Source organism: Protobothrops mucrosquamatus, unplaced genomic scaffold (genome assembly GCF_001527695.2).
Source record: "Protobothrops mucrosquamatus isolate PMUCROS unplaced genomic scaffold, P.Mucros_1.0 scaffold1519, whole genome shotgun sequence".
NCBI lineage: Eukaryota > Metazoa > Chordata > Lepidosauria > Squamata > Viperidae > Protobothrops > Protobothrops mucrosquamatus.
In genome coordinates, this window is record NW_015387691.1 from 381,152 (window position 1) to 395,847 (window position 14,696).

A 14,696-nucleotide genomic window follows, 5' to 3' on the forward strand; every position below is an offset into this window, starting at 1 on the left:
CGGCGGAAAGTAAGGAGATCCGGAATCATCCGGATCTCGGGGGGTAGTTCGTTCCAGAGGGTGGGGGCACCCACAGAGAAGGCCCTCCCCCTGGGGGTCGCCAGCCGACATTGTTTGGCCGACGGCACCCTGAGGAGACCCACTCTGTGGGAGCGTACCGGTCTATGGGAGGAAAGAAGTGTGAAAGAGAAATGGGACAGGACTGGAAGTCAGGTAAATAAAGACATGAAATTCCTGAGGCAAGCGAGGGCATCTGGGTGGTGGTGTGGCAAGGTCTCCAGCTCCGCAGCAGCAGAGAACTGCAATGGAGCTGCAAAGCAGAAGGCAAGAGCCCTCCCCGAGCCTCTGGTGCTCGACCTGCCACTTTGGTCCTGGGCTGCCGTCTCCCCGTTCACCTCTCAGGTGGGTCCAGCCTGGCCAGGAAGGCGGCCTTCCCGGGGCAAAGGCCCCCCTGCTTCAGCCGGAGGAACATTGGCCTTGCCACCCTTTTGGCCTTGCCACCCCCCACCTTGGCACCCTTCCCGCTGATGCCCAGCATGGCCACCCTGGGGCTGGCCTGGCACGGAAAGGGCATGCGCTGGTACTTGGTCCGCTACGTTTTGCTGCCGTGTTGCATCTCCATCCCATGCACAAGCCCTACCTGATTTCAAAGAAAGTAAGACTGGGTCTTACTTTTGGGGAAACACGGTACTAGCTGTACCTCTAGACTAGAGTAATGTAACCATCTTACAAGAAAATAAGCTACAATTTTCAGTATTATTTCCAATAATATGCAGGTGATTCACATTCTTTTCCTCTTATCTTGAAAAATGTAACAATTATATGGAACACTATAGTGGGAATAACCATCACTTGTTCCTGTATATATACAAAACAGAAAAAGTTCGAAACGTTCAATACAAGCAATACTATCATAAATTAAAATAGAAAAAAATCACTGTATACATAATTTATTTTTAAAATTAATGAACTTAAAATTTTAAATGGAAAGAAATGAAGGGGAAAGATTTCTAATACTTTATTCATATTGAACCTTTCTTCCATTGTATTTTCATAAAACTATGTACCAAATAATTAGGATTATAATTTTAAACTGATTTTTGGACCTCCATAGAAAGATAGTATTCTTAAGCTGAACAATAAAGGCAGAGATCTGACTTAATACATTTTTAAATATCCACACTGTATTGGAGAAAAGCTCTAAAAACGAAGAGACCATTTTTTCTGTAAAACAATCTATTTGTACAGATTAAAAAATTCCCTAAAAACAAAAACAGTTCCCTAAACTTTGTCATTCATTTAGATCAGACATGTCAAACTCGTGATGTCATGTGACATCGCACAACGTATCGGGACGGTTTTGCAATGGGGTGGGCGTGGCTTCCGGATGTTTGACACCCCTGATTTAGATGCTGCAGCTTACCAAGTGCACATACTAAACTTCTACATATGAAACAACTGAATAAAGTGCCTAGCAGAAGATAATTCTTATTAAATCAAAACATTGCATTCTTAAAGCTCTGGCAAAGAGAATAATACAATGCTGAATGCAAATATACTGCAAATTAACACCAACATGTCATTGTAGGTTTTGATGCTGGTTTCAAGTGAACTGTATTATCTGGTAACTGACTAAGCATGAGTGGCTTGTGGCTCTTTAGCTTATGAGCCAATGTCATAAATATGGCTTCCACATGATCATTGTCATTTGGGTTTTTGGCAGAAGTTTCAAATAGTGGCATACCATAAGTGTCAGCAAATTTCTGAGCCACATCTGTAGGCACCTGAATCGCATTCCTCAGATCGCATTTGTTTCCAACCAAAATCCGGGGTATATCATTGGTGAGCAAGTGTTGCTTGCACTCTTCAATCCACAGTGGCAAACTGTGAAAGCTAGCAATATTTGTCATATCATATACAAACACAACTGCATGTACATTCCTGTAATAATGCTGCACCATACTCTTCCTAAAACGTTCCTGTCCTGCTGTATCCCAGAGCTGGATCTAGAGGTGAGAAATGGACAAACAGGAATAAGAGAAAGACCATAATACATACATATATACATCAATCAATGCAAACTTCAAATGGACAACTGATGATAGCATATTTACAGTACCTGCCTAAATACAAACATATTTTCAATATAATTAACATTAATGTTTTACGTTTTTAATATTTTTCTAAAGGTTGGGAATGATGGAATTGTCTGGAATTTTGGTAAGGGGCTGTCCAGAGCATCTGTGACAAAGGAAACTTCAGCATCCCAACTTAAGGCAGATACATTGAATGAGTAAATGTCTATGGAAATTCTCAGTCATCCAGATCATGGATGTCCCAAAGGTGCTTTCTTCACGAGACAACTGGACTTTCTTGTTTTTCTTTGAAGACGTTTCGTTTCTCATTCAAGAAGCTTCTTCAGCGCTGACTGGATGATGGGGAATGGCTGTCTGCAAGGAGTATAAATCCTGCCATTCCCCACCATCCAGTCAGAGCTGAAGAAGCTTCTTGAATGAGAAGCGAAACATCTTTAAAGAAAAACAAGAAAGTCCAGTTGCCTTGTAAAAAAAGCACCTTTGGGACATTGAATGGGTAGGATCTAATTGAAGTAAGTGTTCCTGCAACTACCAGGATACAAAGCCAGATTAAATTAGCATTCTGAATTGTACCCAGAAGTCTACTTATAGCCAGTGCAGAGCCTGCAGTGCTAGGTTTACATTAGAATTGCAACTTCTTCCTGCCAACAAATAATCTGCTGTATTTTGGACCAGCTAGAGTTTTGCTTTTCAAGGTAGCTCCATTAGAGCACATTGCAGTGATCTAACCAGGAATTGACAAGGCCATTGTTGTTAGATTATATAAATTTTATGAGCCACTTAGGGTCATGCATGTGAGATGGGCAACTATATAAATTAAATAAAAATAAATAATACATAATAGTAAATTTTAAAAATTGGAAATTGCTGATCTATTAATACCTTTGATTGAATTTGTAATTGCAAAAAGTTGTCTTTTGACAAGAAAGGACCGGGACGCTTTGCGCACAGTCACTCAAGCTCTCGTCACCTCCCGCCTGGACTACTGTAATGCTCTCTACATGGGGCTCCCTTTGAGGAGCACCCGGAGACTTCAACTGGTCCAGAATGCGGCCGCGCGGGCGGTGTTGGGAGGGACTCGTCGCTCCCATGTAACACCGCTTCTGCGCGAGCTGCACTGGTTGCCANGATCCGGATGATTCCGGATCTCCTTACTTTCCGCCGTGCCCTCAAGACATGGCTTTTCCAGCAAGCGGGCCTGACCTAGGGAGGATTTTATTTAGGGATGATTTTAAGAATAATTTTAATATAAACACAGCTTCTAATATTTGGCTTTTAATTTGGTTTTATAGGGGTTTATATTTTTTGTATTTTTTGTATTTTGTACTTGTACCTATTTTAATATGCTGTGCACCGCCCTGAGTCCTTCGGGAGAAGGGCGGTATATAAATTAAATTATTATTATTATTATTATTATTATTATTATTATAAGATTGTAGGTCCTTATAAATTCCCCTTTATCCAGTAATTCAACCCACTGTTGCTGTGCATTCTTGGGGCAAATACAGTGGTAGGCAATGGAACAGGAGCCCCACGTTTAAGCCACTATCATTGAAAAAAGGCCGAAAACCACTGCATTAGGCAATCTTCACTTCCTAACTAATACAGAATTTATCGTTTTGTCTCTGTTGGAAAAAATCACAACGTAAGTCAAGGAAAAGGGCGAGACACAATAATAATAATAATAATAATAATAATAATAATAATAATAATAATGATGATGATGATGATGATGATGATGATAAAGTTGGAAGGGACCTTGGAGGTCATCTAGTCCAACCCCCTGCTCAGGCAGGAAACCCTATACCATTTTGGACAAATGGCTGTCCAGTTTCTTCTTAAAAATTTCCAGTGTTGGAGCATTCACCGCTTCTGGAAGCAGGTTGTTCCACTGGTTAATTGTTCTCACTGTCAGGAAGTTTCTCCTTAGTTCTAGGTTGCTTCTCTCTTTGGTTAGCTTCCACCCCTTGCTCCTTGTCCTGCCTTCAGGCGCTTTGGAAAATAGCTTGACTCCCTCTTCTTTGTGGCAGCCCCTGAGATACTGGAACACTGCTATCATGTCCCCCCTCGTCCTTCTCTTCATTAAACTAGACCAGTGTTTCTCAACCTTGACATTTTTAAGGCATGTGGACTTCAACTCCCAGAATTCCACAGCCAGCAATGCTGGCTGTGGAATTCTGGGAGTTGAAGTCCACATGCCTTAAAATTGACAAGGTTGAGAAACACTGAACTAGACATACCCAATTCCAGCAGCCTTTCCTTATATGCTTTAGCCTCCAGTCCCCTAATCATCTTTGTTGCTCTTCTCTGTACTCTTTCTAGAGTCTCAACATCTTTTTTACATCGTGGTGACCAAAACTGGATGCAGTATTCCAACTGTGGCCTTACCAAGGCAGAACCAATTGCCTTTACTCTTCTATCACGTGTCATAAACCTGTGCCATCCTCACACACAGTAGCAGAATGAGGGTTATCAGCAGGGTTGCTGGCTCCCATCTCAAGCTTTACGGTCTTCGTTCCGCGAGCCAAGCGGAGGGTTTCCCGGCCCACCGGAACTTTTCCCGCCCCAAGTTTTTTTTCCCCCCAAGAGAAGGACGAGGGGGGACATGATAGCAGTGTTCCAATATCTCAGGGGCTGCCACAGAGAAGAGGGAGTCAAGCTATTTTCCAAAGCGCCTTTAGGCAGGACGAGGAGCAATGGGTGGAAGCTAACCAAAGAGAGAAGCAACCTAGAACTAAGGAGAAATTTTCTGACAGTTAGAACAATTAAACAACCTGCCTCCAGAAGCTGTGAATGCTCCAACACTGGAAGTTTTTAAGAAAAGACTGGACGGCCATTTGTCTGAAATGCTATAGCAGTGGTGGCGAACCTATGGCACGGGTGGTTCTGCCTTGGTAAGGCCACACTTGGAATACTGCATCCAGTTTTGGTCACCACGATGTAAAAAAGATGCTGAGGCTCTAGAAAGAGTACAGAGAAGAGCAACAAAAATGATTAGGGGACTGGAGGCTAAAACATATAAGGAAAGGCTGCTAGAATCGGGTATGTCTAGTTCAGTGTTTCTCAACCTTGACAATTTTAAGGCATGTGGACTTCAACTCCCAGAATTCCACAGCCAGCATTGCTGGCTGTGGAATTCTGGGAGTTGAAGTCCACATGCCTTAAAATTGACAAGGTTGAGAAACACTGGTCTAGTTTAATGAAGAGAAGGATGAGGAAGGACATGATAGCAGTGTTCCAGTATCTCAGGGGCTGCCACAAAGAAGAGGAAGCCAAGCTATTTTCCAAGGTGCCTGAAGGCAGGACAAGGAGCAACGGGTGGAAGCTAACCAAAGAGAGAAGCAACCTAGAACTAAGGAGAAACTTCCTGACAGTTAGAACAATTAACCAATGGAACAACCTGCCTCCAGAAGTGGTGAATGCACCAACACTGGAAGTTTTTAAGAAGAGACTGGACAGCCATTTGTCCGAAATGGTGTAGGGTTTCCTGCCTGAGCAGGGGGTTGGACTAGATGACCTCCAAGGTCCCTTCCAGCTTTATCATTACTACTACTACTACTACTATTATATTATTATTATTATTATTATTATTATTATTATTATTATTATTATTATTATTATTATTATTATTATTATTATTATTAAAGTTTTATCCGCCCTAAGCGAAGCCTGCCGACGGCCGAGGCAAAAAGGAGAGACCCAGCAGCCTTTGCTCACCTTGATTCTCTCGGCGTCGATGTCGACGGCTCGCTCGCGGAAGTCCACCCCGATAGTCGCTTCCGTGCGCTCGGGAAAGCGCCCCGCGCAGAAGCGGTAGGTGAGGCACGTTTTGCCCACGTTGGAGTCCCCGATCACGATGATCTTGAAAATGCGGGAGCGGGCGGGCGGCCAGGACCCGGGGCCCGCGTAGCTGCCCGACAGACTCAGCTCCAGCGACGCCTCCACGTCGGCCGCCATCGGATGTGGCGTCTTCCTCCGACTCCCCCTGCGAGGCCCTCGGGCCCGCCCAACAGGGGGGGGGGGAAGCGGGCGGCCAGAGAAACGTCGGCCCGTGGCTGAAAGCTTTCCTCAGCCCGACGCGATTACCGCCACCGGCATCCACACAGCCACCCAGGGGCGGGACGACGAGAGCCGGGCGGGACGAGCCACGACGCTCCAAGGCACTAGAGGCGCCCCTTTCTTTCCCCCTTATAGGAAAAAACGGCCGCGACAAGCCTTAAGATACCGCGAGAGGGGGAGGACGGGGGGGAGGGGAAGACGTCCTTTGCTAGAAAGGCGGGAGCGCTTGTGTGTGGGGGGGGGGCGATCCCTAGTGGTGAGATGCGGGTTGGAGAGATTTAGCTCCTTTTCTCCTATCCGGTGCTGTAGATCAGTGTTTCTCAACCTTGACAATTTTAAGGCATGTGGACTTCAACTCCCAGAATTCCACAGCCAGCATTGCTGGCTGTGGAATTCTGGGAGTTGAAGTCCACATGCCTTAAAATTGTCAAGGTTGAGAAACACTGCTAGATAGAGCAGGGATCCCCAACCTTTCCGTGGGGGGGGGGAGAGGAAATGGTTCCGTGTGAGCAGCGGGAGGCGCGCGTCCCAGCCACTCACGTAAATAAGAGCTGCGCGCACAAGCGTGCCCGTCTGCCGTTTTCGCCGCCCGGTTCCAAACGGGCCATGGCCCAGTACTGGGCTCCCGCCCTGGGATTCAGGACTCTTTGCTTTAGAGCAGGGGTAGTCAACCTTGGCTCTTTTATGACTCGTGGACTTCAATTCCCAGAATTCCTGAGCCGGTCATAAAAGAGCCAAGGTTGACTACCCCTGCTTTAGTAAGCGCCTACCGTTGAATTTGGGCAATGCCTAAATTTGGAGAAGCAAGAAATGGATGTAAGGAAATAAATTTGGAGGGAGACTTTAATGGTCTTTGGGGGCTGGGATTAGGAAATCAGTGTTTCTCAACCTTGACAATTTTAAGGCATGTGGACTTCAACTCCCAGAATTCCACAGCCAGCATTGCTGGCTGTGGAATTCTGGGAGTTGAAGTCCACATGCCTTAAAATTGTCAAGGTTGAGAAACACTGGATTAGGTGATCTTGGAGAGGAACTGCCTTTTTAGTAGGGAGTGCTTCCTAGTGGTTACATCTAGCCTCGGATATTAGTTGTCGGCTTATATTGCCTTAGTTTTTTTTGACAGATATCATCATCACAGTATTAATCCATAAACTAGTAACTGCTAAAAGTATTATACAGATTTAGCCTGTGATATAAAGCCTATTGCACACCAACACTAGAACAGTGATGGAGCATAGAACAGTTCTGGCAATTTGTCACCAAGGACAGCAATCACCTCCTATAATTATTAGTCCTTGCATTTTTCCTCATTCCATTTGTTTAATTGCAGAAAGAGCAAAAACAAGATGCCTTCTTCCAATTATAATATGTAATTTTAACATAAAATAGTAAATCTTTAAGTAAAAATGGATTTCCTTTAAATTAAGCTTAATTCCTGGCGACTTGTTTCTTGGCAACAACATAATCCTTTGCCATTTCCTTTTGGGTTACTCCTCTGAATATCAAATTTACCATAATTCACAGGGATTTCCTAATGGTCTTTATTGGTGTAGTGACCAACTCTGATCCAGCTTAAATGACCCATCCAATGGTAAGAGTGGATAGGTATACCACCTGGATGCACAGGCAGCTTTTTCATTATTCAAATCTTAGAAGTGTAACAATCCAAAGTCTTAATCTTTTCATTATGATTTGCACATAGCCACAATGACAATATGTGTATTTATCAGAGTTGTAGTGCAAGAACCTAAAACTTAGAAAAGGATTTTATATTTGAGCACCAGACCATTCCACAACTACATGTATACTTTATATACATACATTCATATCAGTCGCATGTGAAAAAAGTTAACTTTAAACTAGGGTTTAATTTCTCTGAAGGTGATTAAATATACAAGCATTATCAAGAATGGATTTTTTCTTATTTATCTGATGAGATAACCTTGAATTTAATTCTATCTCTGCTTCCCAGGAATATTAAATAATTATGAGATGATTATCTCATTTTAAATTACTTTAAATCTAATCTTCATTTCAAATAACAATATTGTAAAATATTCAGTATTTCTGCAAAATGGGAGGAAACAGCATATTTTTGTAACTCTGTAGTTTCTATAGTTTTATAAAAAATGTTATGAATCCTTGGGGACCTTTTTTCTTTTTACAAATTTAAGACATTAAATTTGTTTTAAACTTACTGGAAATTTGACTGTCTTGATGAAATTGTAGGCTATAAAAAGCCTGGGCTATAATATACCCTTTATTGTAAGTATAAATGAAATGACAGCTTGGAAAGAGTTGCTACAGAATTTGAGATATCTGATCATTTTAAATTATCAACTATCATTGGAGGAAGAAAAAGGGTTCAAATTAACCCTCATGTAAAAACGTATCCTTTGTCAGGATGGTTTTTAGCTAAAAAAAATGCAGAATGCAGTGTAGTTTCATGGCTACAGGCAGTATTTGTTACTGTGCATTAACAGTAAATAATAAATTTGTATAATCAATCATAATAATAAAGTTACCAAGGTTTTTGAACTGAGAGGCTTTACCCTTTGACTCTCATTTTGTATTAATATAGTTAATACAGTATCTTTTGACTAATCACAGAAAAGATTTTGTCAGATATACTGGGCCCATGAAAATGAGGGAGCAATTAACCACAGGGTCCACACAATTTTCTTAGATGCACATATATCAAAAGATGAAGGTTCTAGACGATGAATGATCAGTCAATACTTATCTTTTAAATTGTTCTTATCACAGAAAGAGTAATGATATCTCTAAAGAGATGTACAACAATGAAAATCACAAAGTGTTAGCTGTTTGATTTTTCATACTTGCATTTGTTTTTAACATTTCCTACACTGTACTTTAGATTTCTGATTGCAACTTTGTTAATTCATATAAATTAGCATTATCTTTGTGGGGATATATTTCACAGAGGTATTTACTAATTCGAGCACCCATGATTGCCAAGTTGCAAATTACTGTTCACAATGGCAGTCATTATGGTTAGCTTTATTGAAGGAGAGCAAGGGGGGGGGGGGTAGTGTCTCCAAACACTGTCGCATTATGCATTGTGGGATTTCACCAACACTAATATAAATCTTTTATGATAGTATGTTACATTGAACTTGCACTACATCTCCTGACAGCAGTTTTCAAATTCTATAGTCACACAACTCTTTTTCAAAACATTTTATTGCATTATATTTGGTACCTTATGTTTGACAAAGGAAATTACATCTGTAACTGCAGGGATAAGAAGCTGGTCTGTTATTGAAAAAAAATCTTGGGCCCCTTAAAAGTTACAAAGTCATGGGCTTGCCTGAAATAACTGAGCAAGAAATATATTCTTAGAAATGTAGGGCTTCAAGTATTACAAACCTGTGACACTGTGGAAAAGTTTCAGAGGTATCTAAACTGCAGCACTTTTTTTTCCTGCATAACGTGAACAAGGCCTGCTGAGGTTTTAAACAATTAGTCTCTCAATCAGTCAAATTCAGAGTCAGGAGTTCGTCTCTTAAAAATTTCAATCCATAGTTGAATGAATATCATTTATATTTTCACTGTACGTGAAAACTACATGCTGTCTTTCTAATGAGTTGGTGCCACATCACAGTGCATAATTCATTTGTTCTTGCATTACAGTTTTTTAAAAAAATTAGCCAACAATGTTGTCATTCTCATCTCCTAAACATCAATTTTTTTTCCAAAACTGAATTAAAAAAAATATATTCTAACCAGTTCCTTCATTTAAAAACTGTGGTGCAAGAACACCAAACTGATCACGTGCAGTGAATTTCGGAGACACAACAAGCTTACTGAACACCTTATGTTTCGTTATTTTGCTTCATATTTTAAGTCCCAGTCTCTACAACAACATTAAATATGTGTTGCAGGTTTGTTTGCAAATAGTGATTCACATTGCATACTTTCAAAGGGTAGAATCATCTCTGTATCAAAATCAGTCAGATGCTAAAGCCCCAACAACTTTTTGTGCTCAGTGAAAAGGATCCAGTGCTAAAACAGCATTTTTGCTGTCTGAGATACTTATCTCAACAAGACAAATTTAAAGTAATATTTATGCCACACACCTGCTCCAATGGGGTGTTAAGCCTTCAGATTCCATATAAATTAGTTTAAAAACCTGGGTATGTAGATAAGGGATACTTTTCAATTTTAGCAGTGCTTAGCTTTTCTTTAATTTTCTTTAATTGAGCCATCTATTTCCAGCCATACATTACTTTATATTATATACTTCGTCAGCAGGATAAAAAAAAGTAAAACTTTGAAGGCAACTTTTTTTCTCCTTCCATTCTCTGTAAGTTAGAACAATTCAGCAGGTGCGTGACAAAAATATTATACACCAGATACAGTCCAAAATCATTCCACTCCTTTTAAAGTTCATATTTCATTGGCCAGTTCTTCAGTTTCTGCAGATATGTCTCCATTAACTGTGATCTTCATATCTTCTTCATATCCAGGAGGCATAAAAGCCAAAGCATATGGGAAAAGCTTATGACAATTTGCTCTGTACATTTCAATTGCTTCTTTACAGTCTCCTAGGCTACCATCATTCAATGCTTCCAATACCTCCATGCATGTCTAAAAGAAAAAATACGTGTTTTAAAAGATCCTGTATTTCAACAATTGAGATAACTGCTAATTCTGTTAAGATGTTTGTGCATATTGTTATATGTAAGGCTTAAACATTTTGCTCCTTAGAAAATTGCTAAATGTTAGTAGTTCCACGGGCTATTTTGTTTGAAATTTGAAAAGGCTGCCTGATAGGAAGACAATATATCAAATTTACCTGAAGATTTCTGTTTGCTAGAGATTCATCAAGTGAAGTTGCCAGTTCCATAGCTCTTTTCTGGCTTGTAGAATCCAAATAGTATACCATTTTGGCAGCTAAAAGCAGAAACAAAAATACTTGTCCACAGACACATTTAGATAATATTAAAACATTCACTTTTATGTCCTCACCAACTACAAGTTCTAAGCACATAGATCAATCTACAAAGCCAATCTGTTTAAGATCAACAAAGGAATTACAAATCCTGATCATACACAAGAAAAGAAGTGCTGACTGATTTTTTCTTTCACCTCTATTTATAAAGGCCTAGGTATAGATAACAATGTCCTTTTCTGGGAATAGAAGGGCTTTAATTCATTGCAGCTCCCATTGTTAGAGCTGAGGCAGAGAGTGTTTGTTCAATTACAACCTCCATGTTTTTCCAGGAGATCCTGCAACCTTCTAGAGCTTTAGAGTGCAGGAAAAATAGATTAGGACTGGCTCTCCCTTTTGCCAGCAGAAATATCCAATCAACCAAACTTCAGTGAAAGTACTTTGGGTTAAAACCCAATACTCACCTTTCCATATAATGCATATATCATTCTGTAGATTACAAATCAGAATATATCTGTCATATTATTCTTGGGTACTGAATTCTCTCAACAGTTTACAATAAACACATAAAAGACTATTTTTTTCTTGGCTGTCATATATATTTTGTACTATACTATTACTATTTTTAATTGTTTTATGACTGTTTGCTGCCCAGATTTGCTTGTTTGAGTTGGGCGTCTATACAAATTGAATAAATAAATCAATAAAAAATTAAAACAAATTTATAATATTAAATGCCTAATGCATTTTATGGGCTCTTACAGCCAAAGAAGAGGGCAATATAAATAATCTTTCTTTAATGACCACAATTGTGACCAGAGTCTTGGTCCTGCAGCAAAGTGGTCATAATATAAGACACCTATCTCATCACTTCATTCAACTGCAATCCCAGCACTCCCTGTTGTGGTTGCTGAAATCCAGGTGGACACAAAGTTTAAAGTCCTTCTCTCCCTGCCTCTGTGGGGCTGTCTGGATCTGTGCATGTTTGGATTTCGACTGCGGAGGGCCAAGCATGCACACAGCCTACTTTCCTCGCCTCTGTGAAGAGCTTCGCACAAGCAGGTAGAAACTTTTTTTAAAAGACCCATGCTACAGGTAGTCTTTGACTTATGACAGCTCATTTAATGACCATTTGAAGTTACATCATCACTGAAAAAGTGACATGCACCCATTTTTCACACATACAGCCATTACAGTATCCCCATAGTCATGTGATCAAAATTCAGATGCTTGGCAACTGACTCGTATTTATGACAGCTGCAATAGTTCAGGGTCATGTGATCCCCTTCTGACAAGCAAAGTCAATGGGGAAGCCAGATTTACTTAACCACCACTTAACCACTTAATTTAACACGGGCAGTGATTCACTTAACAATTGGGGCAAGAAAGGTCGGAAAATGGGGCAAAACCCACTTTAACAAATGTCTTAAATGGGCTCAATTGTGGTCATAAGTCGAGGACTACCTATATTTGGATTTGAGCAGCCAGGATCCAGGAATGCACAGACTCCTCTCCCTCATCTCTGATAAAGGGATTTAGAGCTTAAATTTTGGTAGCCAGGATCCAGACCTATGTGGAACCTGAGCTCTATCTCTCCCTCCCCGTTCCCCACCACCACCAACGGAGAGCTCTCCAGAGGCAGGGAGTGAAGGATTTTAAGCTCTGTGCCTGCTTAGATTTTTAGCTACGGAGACTCAAGCAGATACGGATCAGCGGAGAGTTCTTTCAGAGGTAAGAGGAAATCCTCTTGGCAGGCATCAGCAGCTTGTAACCCCTCACTGACTTTGGGGAGGCTGGCAGAGAAGTTTGCAAATGGTGATTGCAAATGGGGCAACTTGTCATAAGGGTGAACAGGTTGCCAAGCACTCATATTGCAGTCACATGACTGAGGGTAGGTTGCATGTGCAACACATTGGACAGTTGGAAGTGCTTTACAGCGTGGCAAGCACAGCAACATATCAACGTCTCATCCCTTTGTATATACATGACTTTCTATGTTGACTATTACTACTGTCTTATCTCAAAATCTGGAAAAGGGTTCAAGGCACGTGGAAAATCGGATTTTTGCAAGGATACAAAAATAGTTCTTTGCTTTGATGAAAAGAATAAAGTTATCCCAGCAGTAAGAGTCTCTCTTGTGGTAAATTTAAATCATCGTATAAGCCAATGTAAGCCTCTACTTAAAAAATCTCTTGTACTTTATCAGAAATGTAAATTGACACAGAAATTAGTATCATTTATAACCTGACTGAAACAATTCCCAAATTATTATTAGCGCTTTATAGCTGGGAGAACAAAGCATAGCTGCTCACTATTTCTTTGGTAATAGTTATTTTTAATCTTCACTAATTACAAACATGCCACAAATTTTGCTACTTTGAACTTCATTTTGAGGTTTCTTACAGCCTCTTTGGAAAGTTATACTTTCTCTTACAGTCTCTTTGAAAAGTTATCTATGAGAAAAGTTGATCAGAAATGATTTAACAGAAATATTATTTTAATACTTCAACTGAAATTTCACATTTCTGATTTCAGAATACTCTCTGCTAAACCTATGAAGCTGTAGCATTTGACAGGCTATTTCTAAAAACTGTTCTTTAATTTTGCTGTTTTTGAATCAAGTTATTAGGCTATATGTCTTTTAGGATTTCAAAGAATCAATACATTTCAATTCTAATATTAAGAACAGATATGTGAACCAAACACTGGGTAACTTCTTTGCAGAGAACATGTTTAAATTTGAGACAGCATTTAAACATGTGATTCTTCATTTGCACCCAAAAGAAATACTTACCGAAGTATGCAAAATTGATAATCATATGGTATATGTTTTATTATAATAATAAAATATTAATATTAGAATATGATTATGATATTGTTTAAAAGTACCCAAAGCTGCTGGACTAGGAATGGAGAAACCCACTCCTTTAAGTTCTCCCTCAGGCATGGAAGCCAGCTGACCCTGGGCCAGTCACTCCTTTTCAGGCCAAAATTAGTGTCAGGCTCTGCAGCAAACTTTCTGATAAGCAATACCCCTCATCAAATTATGCAGTGATAGCACTGCTGTCAAAACTATATGAGCACAGTACAAAAATAAGCAACCACACTGGACAAATACTAGGAAGAACAATGATTAAAGGTACCCAACAGATGACAGCAAATCATTCTAAAAATCCTAAAGCCAATTTAAATACAGAGTAAAGTACATACCAGACAATCTATGTGGTAGAGAATTATAGTGCTGTTTAAGGAAAGTTTCATTGACGTTCTTTGGATTAGTTGCCCCAAAAAGTCGGTTCATTTCTTGATTCAACACTGTCCTGACCGTTTCTTGTAGATCTTTACTTTCAGAAACTACAGTATTAAGAACATAGAATTACTTTCAGAAAAATCTATTAGGCTTTAATATTTTAAGATTTATTACGTTATAATAATAATAATAATAAATAATAAATTTAATTTATATGCCGCCCTTCTCCCAACGGGACTCAGGGCGGCGCACAACATATTTAAAACAAAACATAAATACATTCCCCCCCGATAAAACCGAATTAAATCAAATTTTAAAGTTGTGTCTCTGTCAAATTGTTAAAAGATAAACCCCAAATAAAATCCTCCCTAGGTCA

At 39.9% G+C, this 14,696-nt stretch overlaps 2 protein-coding genes across 2 annotated transcripts in view; both read right to left on the reverse strand.

The window, feature by feature from the left end:
• Positions 1-1,003: 1,003 nt before the first annotated feature.
• Positions 1,004-6,053, reverse strand: RAB33B (RAB33B, member RAS oncogene family). The gene is made up of 2 exons (XM_015822288.1): positions 5,814-6,053; positions 1,004-2,006 (listed from the first exon to the last, which is right to left on the reverse strand). Exons 1-2 carry the CDS (start codon positions 6,051-6,053, stop codon positions 1,566-1,568), a joined length of 681 nt encoding a protein of 226 aa, XP_015677774.1. The 3' UTR covers positions 1,004-1,565.
• A 2,342-nt stretch (positions 6,054-8,395) lies between these two features.
• NAA15 (N(alpha)-acetyltransferase 15, NatA auxiliary subunit) overlaps positions 8,396-14,696 on the reverse strand; it is a 47,288-nt gene continuing 40,987 nt past the window's right edge. The window contains exons 18-20 of the mRNA XM_015822294.2: positions 14,281-14,424; positions 10,975-11,072; positions 8,396-10,766 (exon numbers count right to left, since the gene is read on the reverse strand). Of these exons, the coding sequence (XP_015677780.1) occupies positions 10,566-10,766; positions 10,975-11,072; positions 14,281-14,424 (443 nt within the window). The 3' untranslated portion in view covers positions 8,396-10,565. The remainder of the gene's footprint in view (positions 10,767-10,974; positions 11,073-14,280; positions 14,425-14,696) is intronic.